Source organism: Astyanax mexicanus, chromosome 23 (assembly GCF_023375975.1).
Source record: "Astyanax mexicanus isolate ESR-SI-001 chromosome 23, AstMex3_surface, whole genome shotgun sequence".
NCBI classification, from domain to species: Eukaryota; Metazoa; Chordata; class Actinopteri; order Characiformes; family Acestrorhamphidae; genus Astyanax; species Astyanax mexicanus.
In genome coordinates this window covers 21,433,015-21,460,754 of record NC_064430.1, presented here as the reverse complement: position 1 = coordinate 21,460,754, position 27,740 = coordinate 21,433,015, and the positions used below count along the sequence as shown (strand labels likewise).

The 27,740-nt window shown below is 34.7% G+C and overlaps 2 protein-coding genes across 2 annotated transcripts in view; both read right to left on the bottom strand.

Annotated features, from left to right (window-relative positions):
• Positions 1 to 2,179: 2,179 nt before the first annotated feature.
• On the bottom strand, positions 2,180 to 8,350 carry gcga (glucagon a). The gene is made up of 6 exons (XM_007228916.4): positions 8,244 to 8,350; positions 8,013 to 8,109; positions 7,150 to 7,305; positions 5,517 to 5,633; positions 3,079 to 3,219; positions 2,180 to 2,416 (listed from the first exon to the last, which is right to left on the bottom strand). Exons 2-6 carry the CDS (start codon positions 8,099 to 8,101, stop codon positions 2,401 to 2,403), a joined length of 519 nt encoding a protein of 172 aa, XP_007228978.2. The 5' UTR covers positions 8,102 to 8,109; positions 8,244 to 8,350; the 3' UTR covers positions 2,180 to 2,400.
• A 1,642-nt stretch (positions 8,351 to 9,992) lies between these two features.
• Positions 9,993 to 27,740, bottom strand: part of dpp4 (dipeptidyl-peptidase 4) — a 32,098-nt gene continuing 14,350 nt past the window's right edge. The window contains exons 12-26 of the mRNA XM_049471122.1: positions 25,465 to 25,503; positions 25,267 to 25,365; positions 23,061 to 23,131; positions 22,582 to 22,635; positions 22,005 to 22,132; positions 20,359 to 20,409; positions 20,136 to 20,234; positions 19,959 to 20,028; positions 17,950 to 18,144; positions 15,517 to 15,571; positions 13,162 to 13,261; positions 12,956 to 13,014; positions 12,714 to 12,786; positions 11,879 to 11,952; positions 9,993 to 10,967 (exon numbers count right to left, since the gene is read on the bottom strand). Coding sequence (XP_049327079.1) covers positions 10,875 to 10,967; positions 11,879 to 11,952; positions 12,714 to 12,786; positions 12,956 to 13,014; positions 13,162 to 13,261; positions 15,517 to 15,571; positions 17,950 to 18,144; positions 19,959 to 20,028; positions 20,136 to 20,234; positions 20,359 to 20,409; positions 22,005 to 22,132; positions 22,582 to 22,635; positions 23,061 to 23,131; positions 25,267 to 25,365; positions 25,465 to 25,503 — 1,260 coding nt within the window. The 3' untranslated portion in view covers positions 9,993 to 10,874. The remainder of the gene's footprint in view (positions 10,968 to 11,878; positions 11,953 to 12,713; positions 12,787 to 12,955; positions 13,015 to 13,161; positions 13,262 to 15,516; positions 15,572 to 17,949; positions 18,145 to 19,958; positions 20,029 to 20,135; positions 20,235 to 20,358; positions 20,410 to 22,004; positions 22,133 to 22,581; positions 22,636 to 23,060; positions 23,132 to 25,266; positions 25,366 to 25,464; positions 25,504 to 27,740) is intronic.

Below are 27,740 nucleotides of genomic sequence, written 5' to 3'. Positions count from 1 at the left end.
ACTAGTCACATGTAACTGTATTAGCATTAGCGGTTAGCATTTACACTGAATTTATCAATATTTTCTGAGGAAGAGTTTGGGAGTGGTAAGTTCCTGTTTAGCAAATTAATTCTCTTTTTTCTTTTATTTTCTTATATAAAAAATAAATCTATAAATCTATAGTCCTATATGATAAGTGATAACGTTAACTCTTATGTTACACATTTGGTAAATAATTATTAATAGAAAATGTATCAGCATTGGTCGGTTTGCAGCTAATTTAAACCCATTTTTAATGGCAGTTTTTTTTATTACTATCTTTTAGAAGAACAGAAAGTTTGGATGATGCAAATTAATTGAAATCATGTTGTCATTTTGTTAGTGGTGCCACGTTTATGCCCACATTTGCCATTCCAGGTCTGATCTCCTTTTACAATAGAAGAAATGAATGAGGTTTTCAAAAAAAAAGTTTTGTGGCAGCATGTTCAGAACCACATACAAAGTACAGGAGAGGAGATAAACGTACATGATGCCTATATCCGATATTACAAATTTAAGCTATAAAAGCTTTGGGAAAAATTAAGAGACCACTTCAGTTTCTGAATCAGTTTCTCTGGGTTTACTTAATAGGTATTTGTTTGACTAAAATGAAAATTGTTGTTTTATTCTATAAACTACGGACATTTCCAAACTCCCAAATTCCCAAATAAAAATATTGTCATTAATATTTGCAGAAAATAAGAAATGGCTGGAATAACAAAAAAATGCAGAGCTTTTAGATCTCAAATAATGCAAAGAAAACCAGTTTATATTCATTATGTTTTAAGAGTTCAGAAATCAATATTTGGTGGAATTACCCTGGTTTTTAACCACAGTTTTCATGCATCTTGGCATGTTCTCCTCCACTAGTCTTACACACTGCTTTTATAACTGTATGCCACTCCTGGTGCAAAAATTTCAGTTTGGTTTGATGGCTTGTGATCATCTATCTTCCTCTTGATTATATTCCAGAGATTTTCAATTTGGTAAAATTAAAGAAACTCAAATTTCTAAAGTAGTCTCTTATTTTTTACAGAGCTGTATATCTGTATATAACTTACAGAGAGAATAGACACTCCACTATAAGAAACAAATATAACATTTATTTTTCATAGATTTTAGCTTTCCACTAAGTGTATGCAAACAATGAAACAAATGAAAGGTGTCACTTGAGAAATGTATTTTTACATCTTTTTGGTTTTACAGTTATTTATCTAACTGGTTCTTACATTGTCGGGTCACAGCTGGTCAAAAATTCATAAAAACAAATAAAAAATACTAAAAAAAAATTAATACATTTTAAAGTAGCGTGACCAGCGTTGCTTGGTCTTTTCCAGCATACAATAAATATGTCAGCAAATATTGGTTTGAAATATCAACCAAACCGCCAATGCTTATATAAAAAAAGCAATTATTGACCAATACTGATATAATTCTGATTTTGTCCATCTCTAGAAAACTTGCCAATAATTTCACAATGAATGAGTGAATTAAAATAATCAAAAATTAATTAGTTTAAAAGTGTTTTACCTTGACCTCCACTGAAGGTCAGAAGGTAGATGTTTTCTTTCATATATAAAGTTCATTGGTTTGTTGTGTTCTTGAATTTCATGGAGACTGGCATTTTATTACAGGTTAGTCCACTGGATGGAGCTGTCTAACAACACAGCTACGTTTTCATGAGCTGGGAGTGTGTCTGTTTTACATCTTTGCTTATGGGTGTTGACAGTTTCCATGTGTTACTGATTACTGTCATATTAAATACGTGTCTGAGAGATCTATTAACAGTTTTATCTGCTGTCTGTTACATTTAATCTGATTTTTATTGATTGCAGGAGTGGAGAGAAGACATGACCAGTAGTAAAAGAAAAAGCACCAAACTAAAGAAAGGTAATGAAAAGCAAACTTAACTTACTTGAACATGAAACTTTTATTTTGCAGAGCAGGGCACCATGTGCATGGCATTTTGATACAGTGATGGCATATCTACATAGGCATCTTTACTCCCACTCACTAACCTGAGAGGGTAGTACATTTACCTGTACATTTACCTGAGTTCCTAACATGTTCTTTTGATATTCAATATCATAAATATAGAAAAAAAACTCATATTTATATTTATAGAAAAATATCACTTTTTTATCAGCATTTTCTATGGCAAACCACAAAACTCTGGATAATAAATAATCATTTTATATCACAGTGTTGAAGTTACAAACAGTGAAAAAAATATGGCTTTCAATTTCTAAACATAAATATCATCTTTGACTAAGAACTATGGCTTTCACTGATGATTTGATGATTGCAGGCCCTCTGGGTCAGTGGAGAACAACATCCAAAAATTCACTCCGGACAGGAAGCACTCTGGTTTTCTCACTGGTTTCATTGTCGTTTGCCACTGAAAAGAAAAAAACATCTAATGAGCTGTTTATCACAAGGTATGACTTCATCTTCCTCTGATTTTTGAGCCAATCAATTACATAGATGTTTTCCTGGAGCTTTTTTATATTTCTTCACATATTAAAAAAAAAGATTATTGTGTGTAAATGACAGTTAACAGACAAGACAGTCAGCTTCTTTTTAGTTTTTGTCTATGCCTCAGTCCACAAATTACACCAATAGAAGTTAATAATTAGGGCTCCAAGCACACCACATCGATTTGTAGCTGGGACTACACTACAGCTACACTACAAAAATTGACAAAGATTTTAGATCCCTTACTTTTATAACAGATGTATGTGGGTTCTTAAATTTTGACCATGACTTGTGTTGTATTTGCAAAATAATAAAAAATTATTTAAATGTTCTATAGGAACGAGTAAGAAACTTAAAAGACAAAGTTTCCTACCTGAATAATGAATGAAAATAGCAAAGGTTTATAGGTAAGATCTTTCTAATACAGGATTTAGGAACAGAATTGGAACGTTATCTACATAATTTGCATCTAAAATATTAACAATCTTGATAATGGTCTTGATACCATCAATTTATTACGCTTAACAGTAATTTGGAAATGTGCATTTTGTGTGTGTGTGTGTGTAAAAATGTTATAGTCATTACCTCGTCCCTGATGACTGGTTCATGACCCACTGAAGATATTCCTTAGCTGCCATACTGTCTAGCACCTTGTTGACATCGCTGGTGAAGCTCCCGTCCACATGTCTCCTGCGTATTGAATATGCGCCTCGTTTCCTATCACCTCTAAGGAGATGCAAAACACAACATGGCCCCATAGTCAGAGCAGAGTCACGCTTCACAAGTAGCATAAGCCCATCGGCTGGAGATACACTGGCTAGTGTGTAGGTCAGACTAAATCTTGGTGCTTATAGTTTGACATATCACTTATCCAAAATACTACTTATATTGATAATATATATTTTTTTCTGTGTTTTCATGCTGTAGATATATAGGTTTCACTCACAAATATGTTTTTTATAGCTGCTGTTGTGAACATTGATAAGCTTTTAAGACCACTGATAAAAATCCTGTTAAAATAAAAAACTGTAACACAAACCTCAGTTTAGGTTTGCTACGTAACACAGGAAAAATACTCTGTCCACAAGGAAGGAGGAGTAATTTAACTTTTCATAAAATGAAGAACAAAATGCACCTTTATATCAATTTGTAATTCCTGAATGTTATTATTTAGACCAAATGGACAAAAGTATTAGGACACCTGCTGATTCATTGTTTTTGCTAAAATAAATGGTATTAAAGAAGTTTTCATCTGTTTTTTGTTGGAATAACTGCCTTTACTGTCCAGGGAAAGCTTTCTCCAAGATTTTGGAGCATTGCTGTGAGAGTTTAATTGAATTCAGTAACATAGGCAGGATATTTGATAATCACCACCTAAGTATCCCGCAGCTCAATGCTGGGGGCTTTATACCTCTCTAGCCCAAACCTAGTCCATGGTTATCTGCTCTAGAGAGTCCTAGTATATTGGCAGTGATTCTTTACAGTGATCTCAGGACATACAGTCAATCAGATTCCTGGACAGTGATTAAGGCTAGTCCTACACCATATATTAATTTTAATAGAAAATCTCTATTTTAATTGCTGTGTAGTTCAAGGTTAGGCTTCATCCCTGTCTGAGGAACTGCCCCATAGTGTGTATAATGAATCATTTTTACACATTTGTTGCAACAGTTTTACAGACGTTTGCCTAAAAGAGCATTTGTCAAAGATAATTTATCATTAAAAGTAGTTAAATTTATTTAGTATTCATTTAGTTAAATATTAAAAACATTTCCTAAGTTATTTTATCTAGATCCAGATACTTGAAGTGAACAAGTGTGAACAGGGCCTTAGGATTCCTGAAACCTACATTATTTGGCCTGGACCTTCAGATTCTGCAGATTGGTCTGAACCAAAATAGTATGTGTGAAAGTTTCAAACTACAATCCAGATTAAAAGACCAAAATTTGGTCTGATCTGGATCAGATGAACCATGGTTTGGTACTTTGGCAGTGTGAATCTTTTTTTTAGATGGTCCTTTAGATAGACAGGAAATCCAGAAATCCAGCTTCTCTTTGTGTGCAACTGTGTCATGCAGTATGCTACATTTGTATCTACTGTAAATGTAGATTAATAGTTATTTATAAACAGAGAAATCCAAGGGGAAGCTGTTACAGCCATTCTGCTGTGTGAAACGTTTGCATTTAAGGGAGTTTGATTCTGGCAGGGAGACGATATTTGCCACAAAACCGGCAAAGACAACTCGCTAAATTGACAACAGCCACTGTCCAGCACATACCTTTCTATGATCCAATCAATGATTATAGTATAAGGAGGTGTTTTTTTGTGCACTTGGTGGCTAAACTGCAGTGTGAAACCAAATCTAACCAGACAAAATGTACTAAATGCAACATAACGAACACTGGAACCTTGATTTGGTCCGGAGTTTTAGGTGTGAAATGCATCTATTGATTTAAAATGCAGAAATATAAAATAGAGGTGGAGGTACAGTCTCTCATTAGGGTTAAATAGGATTCTTCTTACCAGTCTTTGTAAAGCTTGTCCAGTTGAACAACAGCAGCTACAGGAGAATTTTGTGTGAGCGAAGTGTAGTTGGTACAGAAGTAGCACAGTGCTAGAGAATAGTGTGTGTGTGTGTGTGTGTGTGTTTGTGTGTGTGTGTATGTGTAGCAAGAGAACCCAAAAGCCATATAACCCAAAAGTGAAAGCTCCCAAAGCCAGAGACTTGCAAACCCAAAGAAAAGATCAGTAGCAGAAACCGTAGAAGATCATTAAAACAGAGCACAGATTTATTAGCATGGGTAAATCTCAGCAGGGTTAGGACAGAGTCATTAAAAAGATTCAGGCTTGAGCAAAAAGAATAAATGAAGCAGAAGGTTAGATTTATTTGGTTAGAAATATTGCGCGCTCTCTTTTTCTGTATGTTTCCCTCTAATATATGTCCTCTCTATGTCTCTCTTTTTCTCTCTGCTCTCTCCATAAGGCACTGAAGGTGAGGTTGGGGCGACGATGGTGATGCCTACTCTTGTTTGGGCTGTCCGTTTTTTAGCCAGGTGATGAAGTCTTTAGCCGCCTGGTCCTGCAGGTAGGCACTGATGTCACTGGTGTAGGTTCCGTCGGCATGGCGCCGGACTAGGCCGCTGTGGAGACAAAGAGGACATGGTGTGTGAAATTAGGTTTATTAATTTTGATGTATGAGAGAGTACTGATCTACAGATGATCTACCGCATACATTTGATAGCAGTAGAGACAACAGCTAAAATGCGAAATGGAAAACGCGAAAGACATCATTTGTTTTGCTACATTTGAAAGCTGATGCACCACAAAAATAAAAATTTAATTTGGCAAAAGGAAACTCTAAAATATTTGATTTGATGAGGCACAACCTGCTACTATACATCGGTTTTATAGTTTTTATAGTTACTGAATAAGTCTGCACTTTAAAAGGGCAGACAAATTTAAAAATGAATTTGTATTCATTGTATTTGTAGTTAAACAAATATTTCAAATAAGTATAAATCTTAAAGCTGGTTACACCTTTACCCCTTAATTAATAAATTAGGATGCTTTAAATGTCAAGAAAGTGTGACTGTCAAAAAATAAGTAATGTTGCAATTTAAAGGTTTAACTTGAACAATGAAGTTTTAACATGCAGAGCATTAAAAAATAAAAAAAAGATAAAATATGAAACACAATGCTGAATGTTAACTTTATGAAACAATCTGCTTTGAGAATTTGGAGATTGCTTCTTTAATCAAATTGAATTCATCACCCGATGAGTTACAGTGTTGGCATATCCATGTTTAGTCCAATGAGATGGACCAGTCGTATCTGTGTGCTACCATACTTATTCTATTACAGTTTAAATGCTATTATTCTCGGGATGTGCAGTATTATTTTAATTTAGATTGTTAAGTGCTTATTACTGTTTTATTTAACTACTGAATGTAAAATGCTGATATGTGGTTTATTTATAGCTACTATTGCTTTAAATACAAAATGTAGGTTGTGGAGCATTTTCTATGAATTTTCAACATTTCCATCCTTCACATATCAGATAAATTTACCATCGCTAATTCACAAATGGTCTTAAAATTAAATAAAAAGATTAGATGACCACAAATGTTTTTTTATCATATCTAATATACATTAATTGTTTAAATCAGATACATTTAAATGTGGCATTTTTTCACTGAACAGTAATTAAAAAATTGTGTTACTAACCAAAAAGATTTGGTTAGATGTCAAGAGGTAACAAACTAAACACACTCTGAAGACACAAATTAGCCTCATTAAATCGTGTTTTTTGTTCTTTGTGGTACAGCTGAATTGCGCTTAAGTCATAAACAAATTGCTTTGGATTAAAGAGACTACCGAATAAATAAAGGTAAACTGAAAGTTTATGGGGTTAGATTAAAATAAAAAAGGTTTCGAATTGAGAAGAATACAGATACTACAATTTTAAATAAGTGTAGTTTGAAGCTAACATGGTCCCAATAAATAATTAGAAACCATAAACAATAATATATTAAATAATAAAGTAAATATATTACTTCCTTAAAGGCTTTATTTTATATTGAATTGGAAAATGTAACTTATATTGAAAAATAAACAAATTCGAAACACCAATTCCCTTTAGTGTCCGTCAGCACTCACCCGCTTCTCTTGGAGTTCATCAGCCACTGCACAAAGTCCTGAGCCCGCTGCGTCTCCAGATATTTGCTGTAGTCGTTGGAGAAGGTGCCCTCTGAATGCCTCTTCACCACCGGGAAATCTTTCCTCTCCTCCCAAACCCGTGCTTCTGTCTCTGAGCTGCAAATACAGCAAACATGATTCAATAAAATTACGCCTTACAAAAAAAAGACCATTAATAACAACTAGAATTAGTCCATTCGTGACAGATATATACATTTTAAGTGCATCGTGCATGCTTAGGGCATTTGATGACATAGGGTTTTCTTATTAACTTATTTTATTTTAGTCCAAAATGGATATCAACTCAATCTAAAGCTTTATAATAATATAATTAAACATTAAAGAGACAACTGCATTTCAATTCAATGCTGGTAATGTGATTCTTAGAAACGAAGCATACAGTTACTTAAAGCATGCAGAGAAAATTTTACAAATACATTTAGTTTCATGTATTTTTACAAAATATGTTTCTTTTTAAATAAAGGATAATACACAATGAGTTTCAAATACATTTAAGAACATCTTTCTCATTAATTAATCTTATTTTTTAGTCCACAATAGATATCCGCTTAATTAAAAGCATTTTACTAACAACATACTATACTAAAAGTTAAGGGCTGAGATCACAGAGATAATATTCAATTCAATGCAAATTTTATTTTAAATCTAAATTACATTAAACTTTAGTCTTAAAATATTGTTCCCATTTTTAACATTTAACATTTTAACACAGTTGGTTTCTAATTAGTCAAAATCCTAAAAATCCCAAATTTGCTACAATTAAAGAGAAAAAAGAACAGTCCTGACAGATTTCTTTCTCTTACCTTGCAGCATCTAGTAGTGGCAGCTCCAGGCTGCTGTGGATGAAGAAGAGAAGCAGGAGAATTCCAGCGAAGAAGTGTGTGCCTTTCATCTTGTTACCTGCATCACAGACACAAAACAAAGTGAAGCGTGAAGTGAAGATCTGCTAAAAAGACACATTTCTGCCATTCAGAGAACAACACTCTTTTCTTATCCTCTGAGGTCTGTCCTTGTAGAAGCCCCCCACCACTCACCGGTGCGCAGACAAGTGTTATGAGCTCCTTTGACTCCCTTCTGCTGCTCTCGCCGGTTCCTTTCTGGCCTTTTCACTTTCGACCTCCCTCTCTTATAGTGCTGTCAGACAGATGGACCAGCCCTGATGGAAGACCACCCCCCTCATTCAGGCCCACACACGCACACGCACACACACTATACGTGCGGCAGTGCACGCGTTAAACTCATTCATTAGTCCCAATCCATTACCCTCCCTGGTGAAACCGAAGCTTTGTGTTTGTTTAAAGGAGGAAGACGCAGCTAAGAGGTGTCTTTAAGAGGTGTTGGAAAGCAGGAGAGCATCCTGACAAATAAAGTGAGAGAAAAACAAGATGAAGTGCTACTGTACAGTCCCGCCGTGGGGCAGTCAGCACTGTAGCACTGTAGAGTCAGGACCTCATCACTATGTGATGAGACGCACTGATACAGTAATTTTCAGGCTGATTAGTTCATTATGAATTGATCATCTCTTGCAAAAAAAGAAGTGCACAGTCAGCATACAGGTTTGAATATATAACTGTATAACATTATATACAGTAATATATTGTACGTAAATCATAGACATAGTGTGAAAAAAAAGATTTTGTTTCACATGATTTTTACCACATTTTATATTAATTGATTCTCACTTAGAGTTTTTAATGACACAAAAAAGTTTAATTCTGTGTAAAAAATGTATTTAAATGAACTTAATTTAATCAGCCATAGTGCAAACCACAAAATTTCATTTTTCAACATAAAAATAACTTAAAAATAATTAAAAATAATTTTGAATGTTATAAATTAGGCTCTCTGAACGTACCAAATATATACATATATTGACCATTCCTAATTCATTTTATTTTTTCTTTATCCAACAAAACTATATAGATTTTAAATAGCTTATGTTAACAACTGCCTATTCTCAAATGCTGACAGCGCAGTCCTGCGTTTATGGTCACTAAAGCATTCAGCTAACATCAATCCACAGTTAGCAGCAAAGAAAGTGGTAACTAATTTTTACAGCCTTTAACTGTATCAGCAGACATTTATACCACAATATAGATTCCACGTGTTTACATAGAGGAGGGTAGAAGGGGATCGACTACACACTGATGGCAAGTGAAGTGGGCAAGACGTGCATTATGCCAATAGATGGTGCAAGGGATTAAAGTTTTACTAATCAATGCTGAACCACCTAAACATGCACTCTCAAGCACCTAACTGTTTTGTTTCTTTTTCTGTGAATAATTAATTATGTATTGGTGTGTTATGTATGTAATCAGGTATGTAATTAGACTTAAATCATAATTACATTTAATGACAACATGAAACAAAATTGCAGTGATTCTGTTTTAGTAATTCTTTAGGTTTAAAATGGTAATTTAGTATACAGAAAAGTAGGGCTGCATGATATTTGCAAAATTTACATTGTGATATTTTTGGTTTTGCGATAAATATTGCAATATTAAAAAAAAAAAATTAAACCACATCAGTTATTGGAGTAACATATATGGAATTAGGTGGATATAATCAATAGTCTGGTAAATACTGCCATATAAAATAAGAACAGTGTGAAAAAAAAACAATTATATTGATGATAAAAACATATTGCTGCCCTACTGAAAAGTTGGTATTGGATGTGTATAAAATAAACTGTAAAGAAATAGCGATGTATATTACTAATTATAATCTTGCTTCCTTTTAAAAAATATTTTTATAGTATTAAACAGTAAGATTCAATACGCAGATTCAGTTTTAAACATTTTATCCATATTTTATTACAAATTTATCACACTTGTAGCAAATAATTTGTCTCAAATTACATTTCTAATGAATCTACAATAAATACTTTGGAAACAGTGTGATTACAGTGTTTTACAAGTTAAAATCTGTAAAAATGAAAGATGAGAGAGTTAGATTAGATTTGGAGTTAGCTCTCACCAGCTTGGCACAAAATTAATGCCAACATGACTGAAAAAAGTGTTGAAAATATTAGGAAATGAATAATAGAAAATACTGAAAATAAAGTTCAATGATACACATGGACATCTGGCAAAGGAGTGCTGAGAAATATTTCAATAACATAAAATATTAATATTAATATAATAATTTTACTGAATTGGGAAGGGGGAATGGGCTGTAAATCTGGCCACAGATATTAAAATTCTAATGGGACAAAACATTAAAAAAGATAGTTTACGCTGGTTCATCAAGCATGAATAACACTGTACTGATATATTAACTTACTTTAAACAGTGCTGATAAAAAAGTCTCTGAATTTGATTTTAATTGCAGTGTTTTTTGATCAGGTGTCACATTGAGTCTTCATCCAGGGCTGATCAGGAGGATGATGTGTTGTGGAAGTTGGAGAAAGACATACATGGACTGGGATGCAGCAGTTCATAGTGGGTTCAAGGCAAAACGCAAAAACGCTGAATCAGTTTATGAGTTTTCCTCAGATCTTCTGTGATGCGGGGGAGGTTTGTTTTATGGACTTCAGAGCTGTCAAACTGTGGAGTGTCTCAAGCGAAGATGTTTAGAAAGTTTGGTGAGTCAGGGAAAATCTAAGGAGTTCTTCAGGAAGTGATTCGAGACCAGAGGAAGTGAAACGTCAACGTTTGAGGAACATCTCATGCAAAACACTTCTTCAGGAAGTGACTCATGTGTGTATACACATGCTGATTGGCTGATCCTCCAAGACTGTGATCCTCATCTGTATACCACTAAGAGAGAGAGGACATAAGACTGACATTAATTACAACTGTGAGAGCTTAATGTAGATGTTCTTATGTATAACCTCAACTCCAAAGAAGCTGGGATGCTGTGTAAAATGTTTTATTGTGAATAAGATATGGATCTATGAGAGCTGCAAATAAATAGCATTATTTACATTTATTTACATAAAACACATCAGATGTTAAAGGTGATATTTTTACATACACTAAAGTACATTAATTCATTAAGAACTTTCCGAGATGCATCTCAGAAAAGGTAATATTTTTGCAACAAACATGACTGGGTGTAAAAAGAACATTTTAGAAATGCAGAATCTCCTTCAGAAGCAAAAAAAAAAACGGATTGTGGAACAATCTGGCTATGGGTATCCCACTATTTGCCATACATAATATCATCAAAACTTTGAGAAATTTCTGTAACAAATAGGTGACAAGACCATGATGGTCCATGATTCTGTATTGGAAATAACTGTATGGGCTCAGGAACACTTCTATAAATTCGACAGTTTACTGTGCAATCACCCATGCAAGTCAAATCTGCATCATGCAGAGAATAATCCAACATCCAGAAAACACCATCCAGAAACACTGCCTTCTTCTCGTATTTAAATTGAGGCAAATTCAAAACAGCTATGTGGTCAGATTTTCAAGAATTGAAATATTAAATAAACACACCCATAGAAGAAGCATTTCTAAAACGGGATGTGTGTGAAGTGGATATTCTTCTTATTATTAGTATTCTTCAAAATTTTATTGGAAACAAAAATGTTTGCTTAAACAACTATATGTTCCACTTTTTTTCATAGTCTAGAGAACGCTTAGACAGTATGTGGATGGTTTGTTAAACAAAAGTAAACAAGCTTAAATTAAACGAACATTTCTGGATGTATATTACTTACCATTGATTCAAAGTCCACTTGTTCATCCACAAGAGCTTTGGAGATCTGGGCAGCTTGCTGGAAGTGAACATTGTCTGAAAAACAAGAGGCAAAAAAAAGTTAGCTTGAATTTTGTTAGTTTTTTTTATTACAGGTTTGTGTAAAAAAGTTAAATTTAATCTAACTGACCAAACTGTCAGACCAAGACACATAAAACTTGATCAAATAGTCATCCCTCTTTCTTATTGGGTAATAGTGTGTTCTTTTAGATTTAAAAAGGTAGTAATTTTTCTTTTACCTTGTCTCATGACAAACAAAAACACTTAAGAGAACCATGCAGCTCCACTTGCATATTATGTATATATTTCCAGAATGTCCCTCTGGGATTAATAAAGTGTCTGTATGTCTGTCTGTCAATCTATCTATCTTTCTTACTTGAAAACTATTTTTGCAAGCTAGTCCTAGGGTTTGTCTAAAAAAAAAAAAAAAACTTTAAAAAGACCCATTGACTTTTGATGATGTAATATTTATGCCATAGTTAGTTAAGGCCTCCCTGCTGAGGATTTACAAGAAAAAAAAGAAAATCATATAATACGTTGTTAATAACAGTGTGTTAGCATGCATATTTGCTAACACAAGTTGTTTGAGAAGTTGGAGAATTATTCTACCCAACATTTTTGAGTTTATGAAAAAAAATAATTAAGAACATAAAGTCTGGAGCAGTCCAGGCACGAGTGGTGTTAAAGAGGGTGAAGGGTTAACTGTGCAAACACATATCTCTGCATCGTCGTGTATTTTAATATGCTTCTGTGTGCACTGAGAGTGAGTACGCATGTGTTTAGAAAAGAAGCCTCACCGTCCGCTGTGCCGTGCACCAGCAGGTACTGCACTGATTTGAAGTTCTTCGCCCGGCCAGTTACTGTGGAATTCTGCACAGATTACACAACTTCCTCAAACAAGGTTTGCGTAGCTTCCAAAAACAGCACAGTTATAAATCAGGAGAGCCCACGCATGCTCCTTGTGAAGTAATTTTGGAGAAACCCACTACAGTTAGAACAAAATTAGATCCTCGCCGGCGTAATTCAGTGGCTAACTTACGTCATAAAAGGCCTGGTTTTGTGATGGGGTCAGCATGTAGCGCTCAGTGTAAATAGTGTCTGTTAAAAAAAAAGAAGAGATAAACACATATATACATAAAAAACAACAAACAAACAAATCCACAGTAAATTGTTCGGTACGGCAGCTTATGACTTCAGGAATTACACCATAAAACAAAACAATGTGTGTGTCCACTGTTCCCATACCATAATATTCCCATTTTGACACCGGTGCGACAGCCATGCCACATTTAAAAACTCCACTGCCGGCTCCCAGAACCATGGAAGTCACATATCCCCCATAGGACTGAAAAACAGCCACATGATTCATCACACAGATGCAGTCACAATATTATTGTTAGTAAAAAACACCTAAACTAGTGCTGTCAGATTTATTAATGCCATTGTTTTTGTCATGCTGCATGGATGATTTTCTATTCTGATGCTTTAAACCATCCATAGCTTCATTCTGAACTCTTTATTTAATTATTTGATTAATTTTGATCTTACAGAAAATGGGCGGAATCTCAAATAGCTCCTCACGCCCTATGTAGTGCACTATTACATAATAAAAGTCATGAAATCACAATCAGCTTCTACAACAAACTGGTCTGATTTGCATTTAATAGAGGAATTTATATTTAATCAGTTTGCAGGAACCCTTATTTAACTTTAACTACACAAGTCTAGTTTTAGCCAATTAAACTTTTTAAATATTACATTTAAATTGGGTATTTTTTATAGTTTCACTATTGAATTAATAGTAGTCAATGATTTTATTGAATTATTAGTAGTTCATGTCCATTTGTGTTGTAAAAAAAAAGTTTTCAGCAAACATTCAAGCAGCAAAGTTTTCGTTAACAAAAGGTGTTATCTTGTGAGTGAGGTAGAACACTGGCCAGTAGTTCTCATGGTAAGGCGAATTTAATTATTGAGCAGGGCCTGATACTGAGTGTCATATTAAAAGGACATTCTCAGTGGCATGTTAATGTATGTAGTGGAGAGGTGCCTTTTAAGATTATATTTGTTACACTAGCCAGGGGTGGGTACAATTTATGACGATAATTTATTTTTATTGAAATAAATTAAGCTACAGTATGCTTTTTGGACATATAATGAATAGAGTGGTCCACTGTTGCACAGTTTTACCAAACATACACCTTTTTGGTCATTTTATATTACTTTAAATTTATTTTTATGTGAGTATTTATTTAGAAAAAAATATTAATAAGCACTAGGATAAGCCTTTATTGTAGTCCTTATTCAAATTTAGGGTTATTCCACCGAAATTTTGATTTTTGAATTATTAAAACTTTATGAATATGAACTTGTTTTCTTTGCATTATTTGAGGTCTGAAAGCACTGCATCTTTTTTTATTTCAGCCATTTTCCATTTTTTTTGCAAATAAATGCTCTAAATGATTATGTTTTATTTGGAATTTGAGAGAAATGTTATCTATAGTTTTAAGAATAAAACCTCAATGATCATTTTACTTGAATATATACCTATAAATAATAAGATCAGAGGAACTGATCATTTTGAAGTGGTATCCTAATTTTTCCAGAGCTGTATACCATACAAATTCCTGTAGAGTGCTACCAGTTCTGCCAGAGCTCATTCAGATTATCACATTTTGAGTGAAGCATGACAGATCAGGAATTAGACTTAATGCATTGCAAATAGACTAGTGTGATAATGTATTATTTAATTATTTAGTTAATACATTTCAGTTCATTTTAAACAAGATGAGGTTATGTCAGATGACACTTTAGGTACCTGTCAGTCTTTGTGCTCTGCACACTTTACTTGTAGTTAGAAGAAGGTGTAAGTTTTGTTTGTACCTACAACCATTGTGAGCAGAGGCGTGCAGACATAGACATCAGGTGGTGCTAAAGCACCAACAACTCTGCCCTTTATCAACCAAATGGCCCTTTTGAAACTTTTTTTAAATATTATTATTACTAAGATTTTACTGAGGCCGGTTTGAAATGATCTGAGCGATTAAAAACGAGTGAAAACAGAATGCCCTGAAATCAGCTCGCACACACCCGACCTCTCTCTTCCTCTGTCACATGACCCCGCGCGGTCGCGTGCAAGGCACACTAGATGCGCTGCACGCACAGCAACTTCGGCTTCTTCTCCCCCGTGTCCCACCAGCCAGGTAACATACACATCAAAAAAAAAAAAAGTGCCCTTTTTCCCCCCTGAGCACTTGCCCCCCAAAATGTCTGTGCACGCCACTGATTGTGAGACTAATAATTGCAGTTAATACGTTAATAATTACAGGCATTTACAGAAAACATGTTTTGTAAATGATTTGTGCAAATTTGTTTTGCTCGTGTGTCAGGAGTGATGAATTATTAAACTGATCACTTTATACAAATAATGTTATGGAATATCCTGATTATTGTTTTACTCAAATAGCAAAACACCAGTTTTTAAAATAAAACAGTTATTGATCATGTTATTGATCATGGTTACCGGTGAACATTTAAATGAACAGAAGGCAGTAGCTTAATTAATTTAAAAAATGTTGTAAAAAAGTTGTTAACAAGACTTACCCAACCCCAGATTGCGATTCTTTCTTTATCAACATAGCCCAAACTGATGAAATACCTACACACAGGGAAAAGAGCGTGACATTAAACAAACTGTTTATCGTAATGTATGTGTATGAATGTGTATTATAAGAATATATTAAAAAAAACTGCTCTTTGGTGAACTGAGAAAAACTACCGGTAATTAAACACCATGTGAGCATTGTTTCTTGTTGGCCTACAGGGGGTGATCTAGAGTTTGTACCCTCTCTTACTGAAAAACTACAAAACAGAGAAGCTGTGCTCCTCCAGTCTCTTCAGGGAGCTGCAGTTTTGCTGATCTGAGATCAGAACTAAACTCTTTAATGTTTGACAGTCTGTAAATTAGGTGACTAATGTCTGGCCACCAGTACAGGGTTTTTATAATCTTAACTGATGTTGAAAAGACGTTTTTCTGTCTTTAATCATTGTTAGTCATCAAACTTCCCACACTACACCATCTTCCCCGAATAAAACACCACACTAGCCAACAACTCTGATCTTCATTACACTGCAGGTATTATTATACATGGCAAGAAACAGTAAAACCATTGCTATGACAGTTGAGAAAATATCTGCTTAGCAAAAGCCAAAAAAAAGAAAAGCATAAAGATAAAACCATGGCTGAAAAAAAGGAGTCAACAGGGCTATATAGTGCAATGCAAGCTTAAAGTGAATACACACATACATACATAAAAATACATATTAATATACAGTGCCTGACCAAAAAGTCAATGTCACCACCTGGATTACATTACTACATAGGTGATTATGTTTCAGTTGGCAAACAAGTTCTTTAACCCCAACTGATGCAGTGAGTAGCTTCTCGTTTGTTAAACAACCATGTGAAAAAAACTCATCCTGTGGTGAATGGAACAAATGTTATTCTGTTTTAAAAAGGTCAAATTATTGACACACGTCAAGCAGAGAAATCTTAAAACTGGGTTAGGATCTGTGCAATTGCCCAGTGCCTACAGTATAAGCCTGTGGGGGCGGGGCTATGATCTGGGGTTGCTGCAGTTGGTCAGGGCATATTTAAAAAATTCAACGCCAGGATTCATGGTAGAGCTTATATTCTCTGCCTGGACCCGACCCGACTCGAGGCCCAACCTGAATCACTTCCCACCAAGATTTCCTACCATTTTCCTAGGATCGGGTCGGGTCAGGCTCCAGAAAATAGTCTGTGACAAAGGCATCTGTTTTTTAATGCTACTTTTAGTAACCAAGTATTATCGTTAACGAAAAGGAACAAAATAACAAAAACTGAAAGTAAAAAAAAAACATTTTGTTAACTGAAACTAATAACGACGGTGATTAAGAGTAAAAAAGGTAACTAACTGGAACTGTATTGAGAGTTTATTAAACTAACTGAAATTAATTGAAATTACAGATAGAATACGCTTCGTTTTTATGTTTGTTCATTTATTTATAAGCGCTGTTTCCACTCCAGCAGTTTTACAGCAGGCGGTGTTGTGCTGATTTTGCTCGCGAAGCGGAGCCGGATTTTGCGGGGAGTCAGATTTGGCACAACAGCGGCAGCTCGCTGTTCTTGTTTATAGCACTCGCACTAGCCACAAAATAACGACAGAGTTTTTGAGTTTGTTTATGTGTTTTTCAGATTGATCTCTCTGATAAGATGTGTAAAAACTAATAAAACCACTCTAAAAACTAATTAAAAGTAACTGAATTGAAGAAGAAAAACAAAATCAAATCAAAACTATAATGAAACATTCAAAACTATTATAACTAAAGTAGCTAATCAAACTGTTTTAAATAAATTGCACCAATTAGAATTTTATAATCTCACAGCTCTGGGCGCACATGCAAGCTTCTATTGTATGATGTATTGTAAGATTGTATGACCTTTTTTTTTGGCCGGGCAGTGTATGTTGCACACACACATGGAAGGCATATACTGTAGCTATATTTAGCTGTATGTATACATACTGTTAACTTTCAAAAATCACTTGTTTCAAGTAGCAGGTTTTAAATTTAAATTCATTATATGTAAATTAATATAAGGCTCAAAGTCAGACCACCACACAAACAGGATACTAATTGGTAAAAATATGACAATTTGGGAGAGGGTCGACTGCTTTGGGAGAGGGTCGGAGGACTTGTTAGGAAGAGCAAACTGCAATCGAAGTCCGTCCGGTTATCCTGTAGTGTAATAATGCTACTCTGTGAGGTCAGAACTGGGCTCTTCAGTGTTGGACAGTTTGCAGATTAGGCTACTTAAATGGCTAATGTGAAACCTGGGATTAAAGCCCATTCAAAAAGTGGAGTCAGAGGACTTCTGAAATGCTCAGGTCCTGGAAAAAACGTAAAGGCTGACATCTGTTGTGGGAGGTCGATACCAGACGTTTCTCAGCTGTTTCTGAAGTTCAGAGCTGTGGTGCGGAGGGTATTTACACTCACTTGGCAGCAGTGATCTGGTCCTCCACATCATAGGTGCCCAGACGCTTGTAAATGGAGTGCATTATCTTGTCTCCTTGGTAACCACTCCCTCTGCCATCAAAGCTGGCCACGATGACTTTCTCTGTGCTGGCCAGGTACGTAGTCCAGCCAATCCGGAAGCGTAAGTCTGACTTCTGGCTGCATGGGCCTGCATAGCTGGAAAAGAGAGTTCAGCATATTAGACCAGATTATGATTCCGGGGCACAAATAATGTCATTATTTTAGGATCTATCTACATGTAGCTAGATATTTAAAAAAAAAAAATTGTTTTATCTGTGTTTTTGCCTCCCATCTACAAGAAAACACTGTTTTTGGCCTCTGAAAACTATGCTGCTTTTTGAACCTTATTTTTCTGAGCTTTATGAAAATGCTGACGTCACAACACGTTGCATGTTTCTGGCTGAATCCAAAATATAAAATACCTTTATATTCCCTATATAGTGATCTTCATTGTCATTAAATATGCCTACTTGCAGATAGCGTTAGATTTTAGATATTTTCATATATCTAATTATATTGATTTCTTTTCTGTTACAGATACATTATGCTGTGAGTAGGTGTATAATTTGTACTAAACGTCAGATTTCCTGACTTGTAAATGACTTGTTAATCTTCATAGTGTGTTAATAGCCCTATCCGAACGGGATTTAGTTTCTCAGGGGGAATCTAGCATCCGTACTGCAATTCTTTCTCAGTAACATGACATCGCGTTCAGTAGCTCCTCCATTTTAACTTAATGTTGTGTTTATGTGGATCTCTGTGTAAACATGCACCCAAAGTGTAATTAGGGTGTGTAGCAGAGGACAAATAGCTATTTTATTAAACACAAGGTGTCGAAACTCAGAGATGTGCATCTGGACAGGACTAAAATAACCGGACGATTTATAGGCAGGTAATGTTATGCATTACATTCACCAACCTTTCAGGGCTAGCAAGCTAAATTTAAATTTACCAAAAATGCAGAATACCATCTAAGTTACGTTTAGTGTTACTTCTTTATTTATTTATTCTTATTACATAAGCTCATGGAACGTACAAGCAATGGAAGTGTAGACAGAGCAATTACCTCAAACTGTGACAAGCTATTATGGTATTTTATGATATTCTCAAAAAGGCTATCTTATTTTGACCCTTACATACTGTTATCTGCAAAAGAATGACCAAAAGTTAGCTCCTATTAGAAATACATGAAGAGGCAAATGACTTTGACGATTTTACTGATTTGAATCTAACATTTATTTTATTTTCCACTAAACACAACTTGGTTAAGTTCAAAATGTAGCTGGATCAAAAAACAAATGATATGAGCCACATGCCAGTCTGGTCTGCATTCATACCTAACAAACTCACTTGACCCAATATTTATACTTCTGATTGGCTGTTTAAAACAGGCAGATATTCTTCTTATCAATTTTCTGCCTGATATTACACACCTTCTTTAGGATTTCTATTTAAGAATCACATAAAACGGTTTTATTTTTAATGCAACTGTTAAAAAAAATAAATAAATAGAAATGATAAAATGTACATTTTCCAATTCATTTTAAAATCAACATTTTCCTAAATACAAATCAAAAGTTCATGTCCTCCAAACCTTTTGTTTTGTTACTGTTGTCTAGTTTTTACGTCTTATTTTCAAACATGCAAAATTGTGGTTGATTCCTGTTACTGATCTGAAATTATTAAGTGGAGTAAAGAATGAACATTCAGATTCTCAGAGGTGTCCTGTAGGAGTCTCTATAGTCCTCAAAGCTTTCAGAATGTAAAGAACTTTTTTTACAGCAAAGAAAAAACGGTTTTGTGGCCCATAAACAGACCAAGGCCTTTAAAGAGGTTAAATGACTTTTTTTCTTAACATTGTGTTTGTAGGCATTTCTTAATTACTATTGACATATTTCAGTTTGGTATTGAAATATTTTGAATGATGCCCAGCTTTAATCGTAAGTGAAAATAATATAATGGATCCTTACACGTCAATTAGCAGAGGGTATTTTTTGGACTTGTCAAAGTTCGGTGGAAGGGTCATCTGGTACCAGAGTTCTGTTGGAAAAAGCATATTTTAATATTGGTCAGCATTAAAGTATGAATGAGTTCAAACAGGGCCATCAAAATAGATAGAGCTCCATAGATAGAACTTAAGGTCTCACCAAACTCGCCGATCTTCATAGTGCCGTGTGTAACCGTGGGCATGCCGATGTCTTTAAGAATGGAGTCGAGGTTTTTATTGTCCTCAAGAACCCTGATCTCTGAAAAATAAAAAAAAAACAGAAAAGATTTTGTATTTTTTAAGAGCAAAACGTAAGACTGGATGGTTGTAATATATATATATATATAATTATCAGTGGTTGGGTGTTCAGAAAGTCACTGTACCTGAGCCAGCTCCTTGACTGTTTCTTAGAGTGTACAATGGAAGCCCCGGACCTTTACAAATAAACAAAAAGGATAATGTTAATAAAAGTCATGGAAGCTTGTTACCACTAATAAATATTGTGCACTAGTGCTGAGCGATATGGGAAAAATTATATATCACAATATGAAATTTTTAATATCATGATAACGATATATATCATGATATACCACATTTAAGTATGTTTTCAGTTATTTTTTTCGAAAAATATGACAAAATAATATAATTTCTTACTTTTTTCCAACTTTATTTAAAAGTGACATTAAACCCAACTTTCACAAATTAGAATTACTACCTTTTAGTGCAGCAATACTGTATATATGTATCAAATGAAAACAGATGAGGTAAATGCACTAGCTTATTATTTCAAAAGAACAACGCGTCTCCATTGTTCAGTTCTCATGAGTTTGATAACGTAAAGCAGCGTCATGTCGCAAAACCACATTATGAAGCTTTTTATGCAAAAATTACTTCATTAAAACTTATATAAACCAAGTTTATGCAAAGTGACCACGCCAATACATTTCATTGTAGCCTAGTTTATATATTTGCATGAATAATTGATGAAATTACTGTAGAAACGATAGGGACGATAGAAGGTAAGTAGATAGACACTTTTCTATCGTCCCCATGATATTTATCATCATATCTCACAGCACTACTGTGCACTATAACTATAAGCCTAAATCAACACAAATTTTGGCTAATGTTAATGCGCATGAATCCATTATCAGGAAAACACTGCACAACAATGGTGTGCATGGCAGCACTGCAAGGTGAAAGCTGATGTTCTCAAAAACGAACACCGCTGCTCACCTGCAGTTTGCTAAAACTCAAATTGATAAGCCAGAATGCTGAACGCTTTATGGAGAAGTGAGAACATAATGTAGTTTTTTGTTTTAAATGATAATGAGGGTTTAAGTGTGTTATGATTCCATTCCAACATCTGTGAAACATGTTGGTGGTAGTATCATATTTGGGCCCGTTTTGATACATTTGAGCCATCACGGCTTGCCAACATTGATGGGACAATAGATCATCAGCATCTGTCTGGGACGTGTTGGTGAGCTGCATATCAAAAGAATATGGGTCATGCAGCAAGACAATGATCCTAAACACACAAGTCACTCTACCAAAGAATGGTTCGAGAAGAATAAAGCTAATGTTTTGGAATTGCCAGGTCAGATCCAATTGTAATATAGTGGAATTGAAACAGTTAATTGAAACCCACCAACATCCCAGAATTGAAGCTCTTCTGTACAGAGGAATTGGCTAAAATTCCTCCAAGCTCATGTACAGGACTGATCAACAGTTACCCAAAATGCTTTGTTGCAGTTGTTGCTGCACAAGGTGGTCACATCATTTTGCCACTCACACTGACTGTAATATTGAATTATTTCCTTTTTAGGTCTGAAAATTGATTACTTTAAAAACTGAACAACTGAAATAAAGCAGTTTGTCAAAACAAGCTGTAGTTTTAATTCATTACATAATAATATTTTATTGTTACATCAGCCTAAATTAAGTCCTTATGAATAAGAAACACGGTTTATCATTGTAACCTTTTGAACTATGGATTTTAATTGCAGGTCTATGGAAGATGAAATACCTGAGCAGTCCATTCTGTAGTAGGTGCCATCAGTGCTGAAGGAGGCGGAGTTATATTGACACCTGTCTTCGGCCAAAGTACAGGTGAGACAGGTGGGTTGAGAATGAGTGGAGCCGTCTATAGATATTCTGTAGAAAAAAATCTCTCCTCAGTTAATATGTTACCAGTAATAAATAAAGATTTAATCGATAACTATTACCAATTATTAGTTTTATTTTATATTTCCACAGTTTAACAGTCTGATTAATCTCGAAGAGTAGAGCCAGTATCGCACTGAACACTCTTTCACTACTGGTTAATAGAATCTTAACACTAAGATGGTTTTATTAAACTGGACTTGTGGATAGTGTGATGAGACTGTAATAAATGAATATATGAATATTATGAATTTCAGACCATTTGATTTTTTTGAGGTTTAGATTTTCAGATCAGTTAGCAAACTGTACAACCGCTTTTTTTTAACCGTTAAAAGCTATATAAGCTGAAAGTGAAGAGTGGAATTGACAATAATAAGCAGTAATTAATACAAATAGTGTGTGTGTGTTTGTGTGTGTGTGTATAACGGGTAGACACTCACTTGTAAACGTTCCTCTGCCCTGGATGGTTCTTGTGCTGGTTACTCACATAAAATCTGTACAGTTTAAAAGTTAAAATAGAACATACATTTTTATATATTTGCATAAACAAATTATATGTGTACTTTATCTTAGACATCCACATACAAATAAAGCAGATAGCAGATAGATACACTATATGGATCCATGTACTGGGATACCTACTCGTTTGTTGCTTCACCAATTTACATAGTTTTTGTTGGAGCAACTGTCTCTACTGTTGAGGAAGAGGCTTTCTACTGGATTTTGGAGCTTTGCTGTGATCATTTGATTGCAATAATTAGATTTTGTTTGATCACCACCTCACCTCTCCTCATCTAGATGTAGCACTATCATGTGTAAAAACAGTTTTATATTTAAAATGTTGTGTTAATCCATAGCTAACAACAACAAGAAGGCTTTAATATAAGTAAGGTAGTTCTTTCATGATAAATGTACTTACATTGTATTGTTGGTGACCTTGAGAATGCTAATGACCTCCCAATTTCCAGTTGTTATAGGTGTTGAAGTATTCTAAAACAAATAGATACAATTTCATGGCATTTTCTGGAACATGTAGAACTTCATCAAGGGCATAAATGAGTGCCATAAAGTCCTGCCAAACTTTATATATTAGCTTCCTTTATCGTATTGATTACTTTAATAATACTGCTTAAATTGTACATCCAATAGCACTCACTTCACATACGTGCTGATCAGGAGGACCTATATGGAGTCAAATTGGGGTCTTTAATGCTGACAAGAAAATAAAACTGTCACAAAAAAAATCTCCACAAATTGCAAAAAAAATCTAATTTTGCAAACAAAGAAGAGAACATAAGTTACCTTTTTTCAATTGTAATATATTTTTTAGAATTAATCTTTTGCAAAAACACTTTTTCTTTGCATTTTGCACTTTGCGTTCCTTTTTTCTCTTTGCAATACTTTCCCTCCTTTGCGTTCCTCCGTTTTGTTTGCGAGTCTATTTTGACCCCTTTTTGACGTGGGGGCATGGGGAGAGGAGAGGGGCGTGGCTATGGAGGAACGCATCATCAGCTGGAGCCTCTGCTCATCCTAGACACTAACCAGGCTGAACAACAGCTATTTAACAGTTATAACTCATAAGTTAACTCTAATCATTTATTTTACATATACCTAACTACTGAATTATATAATATTGTTGTTTTCAGTTAAATTAAGCAAAACGCTGAATTTTAGCTTCTTTTTTATCCAGCGTTCTTGCTGCAGTTACACGCGGCCGCCTGTAGATGGTGGATTTTAACAGTGAAAAACGCCATTAAAACACAACGCTGCAAAAAACGATCTAAATAAAAAGGAAAAACACAGAACGTTTAATTTGTACCACGGCCGGGAAACTTACTATTTTCTTGATGGAACCATATACTCTGTAAACACTCAGAATAAAAAGGTAAAACACAGAAAGACCTCCAAGTTTATTTAAACTTCAATGTAATATAGATAAAATAAAATAATAAAACAGAACATAACAAAAAAGAATATTAATGTTCAATTTCCAGTGTGATTATACAAAATATCAAAAGTAATATTTGCTCTTTAGTGTGAGGTACTGTATCTTACATCTGACATTTAAATGTTTTCCTGTTTTCTATTATTATTTTAATAATTAATATATTTTGCTTTTAGGATAACTTCATATGGGCACACTGCACTGTGTCTAACCTTATCTCACAGTCTCCTCTTTTTTATTTTTCTGTCATGTGTTTGTGTGTATCTGTATAAAAGTTCCTGGAACAGACTAATTTCCACAGGGAGATTAATACATTATTTTTTATGCTATGTTCGGTTTTATTATCTTATTTTATCGATATTATTTTGAAGTCCAAATTAAACGTTCTGTGTTTTCCTTTTTATTTAGATCGTTTTTGCAGCGTTGTGTTTTAATGGCGTTTTTCACTGTTAAAATCCACCATCTACAGGCGGCCGCGTGTAACTGCAGCAAGAACGCTGGATAAAAAAGATGCTAAAATTCAGCGTTTTGCTTAATTTAACTGAAAACAACAATATTATATAATTCAGTAGTTAGGTATATGTAAAATAAATGATTAGAATTAACTTATGAGTTATAACTGTTAAATAGCTGTTGTTCAGCCTGGTTAGTGTCTAGGCTGAGCAGAGGCTCCAGCTGATGATGCGTTCCTCCATAGCCACGCCCCTCTCCTCTCCCCACGCCCCCACGTCAAAAAGGGGTCAAAATAGACTCGCAAACAAAACGCAAAGGAGGGAAAGTATTGCAAAGAGAAAAAAGGAACGCAAAGTGCAAAACGCAAAGAAAAAGTGTTTTTGCAAAAGATTAATTCTAAAAAAAATATTACAATTGAAAAAAGGTAACTTATGTTCTCTTCTTTGTTTGCAAAATTAGATTTTTTTTGCAATTCGTGGACATTTTGTTCGTGACAGTTTTATTTTCTCGTCAGCATAAAAGACCCCAATTTGACTCCATAGACCTATCACTGTTAGTCATAGATCTGAACTTTAGCCTCGCTTATGAGAACAGTCACATGCTATTTGGACATGAATTTTCCGCTGCTATAAGTGGCACATAACAGGCTGTGGTAAAGGTATTTATGGTCATGAAAGCATTTAAATGTGTCCAAATGAGGTGACAGTAAAAAATAAAAGTAACTCACTCCGCTGATGTGATGAATGTGCTTGAAGCCGCTTGCGTCACTGGTGATGTAGTAACAGCTGGAGCCGTCGGGCCGATAAACAGGATCACTTGGGGAAAACTATAAAAGAGAGAAGAACGTAAGTGTGAGAGCAGACATATCACTAAGTGCTATTCTCTGTTTGTTAATTAAAAAGAGTGTTACGAGAGGATTACGTACCCGTCCTACCCAGCCTGTTGCGCTTACCATGTTAATACCCTGAAAAATGCCAACAAAAGCAATCAGACACACAATAAACCTCAAATGTCTTTAGACTTGAACTGTGAATGTTGTTACTTTCATCATAAGACTGGCCTCGCCAAAATACCCAAAACAAACCGCAAGCTACACAAGATGAGGCTAGTTATACGTCTGTAATCTGGCCATATTATTACATTATTTCCATTCTTAGTTATTCAGAACCTAATAAGACTTATAATAATATCCACTATGAGTTGTTCATTATCTACTATGATTTTTTCTTAATGCACTGGAATTTATTTAATACTTACAACACATTTTTTCAGTATTCAGAGTGGATTACTCAGTGTCTACCGAAACCTATTGTGTGTCCACTATGAATTATTTAGTATATGCCACAAATTACTTAATTTCCAATATTATATTATTTGGTATGCACTATAAATTATTCAATATTCACCATAGATTTGTCAGTATCCAATTTGATTTATTCAGTATCAACACATACACATTGATTTCAGACTACAACTTGTATACACTGTAAATAAGTCAATATTTATTCATTTATTTATTATGAATTTACATATTTTTTGCACAATAAGGCGCATCTAAAACCTTTCATTTTCCCAAAAAGTACTATGAAGCTAGTATGTGTGTTCTGTTGTGCAAAAGTGAGGTACTTATACACCCTTAGTTACGCTGCTTTAGCACAGCCTTAGTAGCTGGTTAGTCTGGTGTCATGCTGTGTCATTTTGTACAATGCCGGATTACCTTTGGTCTTTATTATACAGGTAATCTGACAGCTCAGTGTTTTGATAATGAGGTCCTGCAATTTCAACAGGACAATGCTTGTCCACATACTGCTCCTATCTCAGGAGCTTGCCTTGAATACTCCATTCATGCTAGAAAACGTGGAGGAACTGAGTGTTTATTCAAGCTGCATGGGATGGATTATTGTTGGATACCATTAGGAACCTCTACAACGCAATGCTATGTCTGGCATACTGCCATGTTACACATGCATTTAACACTATTGCAAAGTGACATTACCTTCTAGGTGCAACTATTTCTGCAACCATTTCTTTGACAATGAAGGTGATTTGACCTGTTACTGACCCTGAAATTCAAAGATCCATAGATATTTGGGAGAATAATGTACACATTTGTTTGGCATATTTGTTTTCCACAGGGTAAAATATCAGCTTGAATTTTAGGAAATACCATTTCTGATATAAAAATACCCAACTTGTATATTTGCCACTATTAGATCAACACTATTAATGTTAAACTAACACTGTTTTGTGTTAATTTTACACTATTATTGTTGATTTAACACTGGAAGATTTCCTGTGTAATAAACGTAGATGGGCGCCCTAAAGAATGACGCACAATTAGAGAAATTTATGGACCTTGTTCAAGTTTGTAAACACTGATGTCACAGATGGACTGGAGGCCTACGGATTCACTATGGCCTGCAATAAAAAAGTAGACGAATCTGCCAGGAGATGTTAAAGATGTCAGTGTGAGCTTTGCAGTCATAAATAGGAAAAAAGTGATAAGTGAAACGATTTATAATTATTCATCCTTTAGTGCGTCTAGTGACTGGTTTCCTTTGAGTTGCCAGTTTACCTAGAATACAATAGCTCGAGTGTCACAGTTCAGCCCATGTCTGTCTTGTGTTTCTCCCTCATTTGGTCTCTTGTGCTCCTGCCCCTCTGTTTACCTGTCACGTGTTCCCAGCCATGTGCTACTGTTGTGTTTTAATCCTGTCTCTGCCCTAGCCCCACCCTGTCATCAGTCATTTGTAACTCCGCCCCTCTCATTACCTCCACAGGTGTCCCTAGTGTGTGCCTGTGTATAAATACCCCATGTGCTCCTTTGTTGTTTGTTGCGCTTTTTGTCTGAACCTGTCTTGTTACTCTGTCCAGATCTAGTTTATCTGTTTTGTTTAAACTCAGACCAGCTGTGTTTTTTGTCTTCAGTGTTTCAGGTTTGATTTTTGTAATTTGTTTCTTTGTTTGTTATTTTTGCTTGTTTGTTTCAGGCTTTTAGTTTATACTCTGTTTTTTAGTGTTTTGTTTTTGTTAGTTAAAAAAATGGAAAATAAAGACTTGCGTTTGCATCCTGCCTCATCCTCTTTGTTACATTGAGTCACTAAAATGATTTTTAACTCATTTTTGTACGCAATGGAAAAGTTAAAGCAAATCATTCTTGGGTTCTTTGTATTTTTTTTTCACTGTCAGCCACGCTTTAAT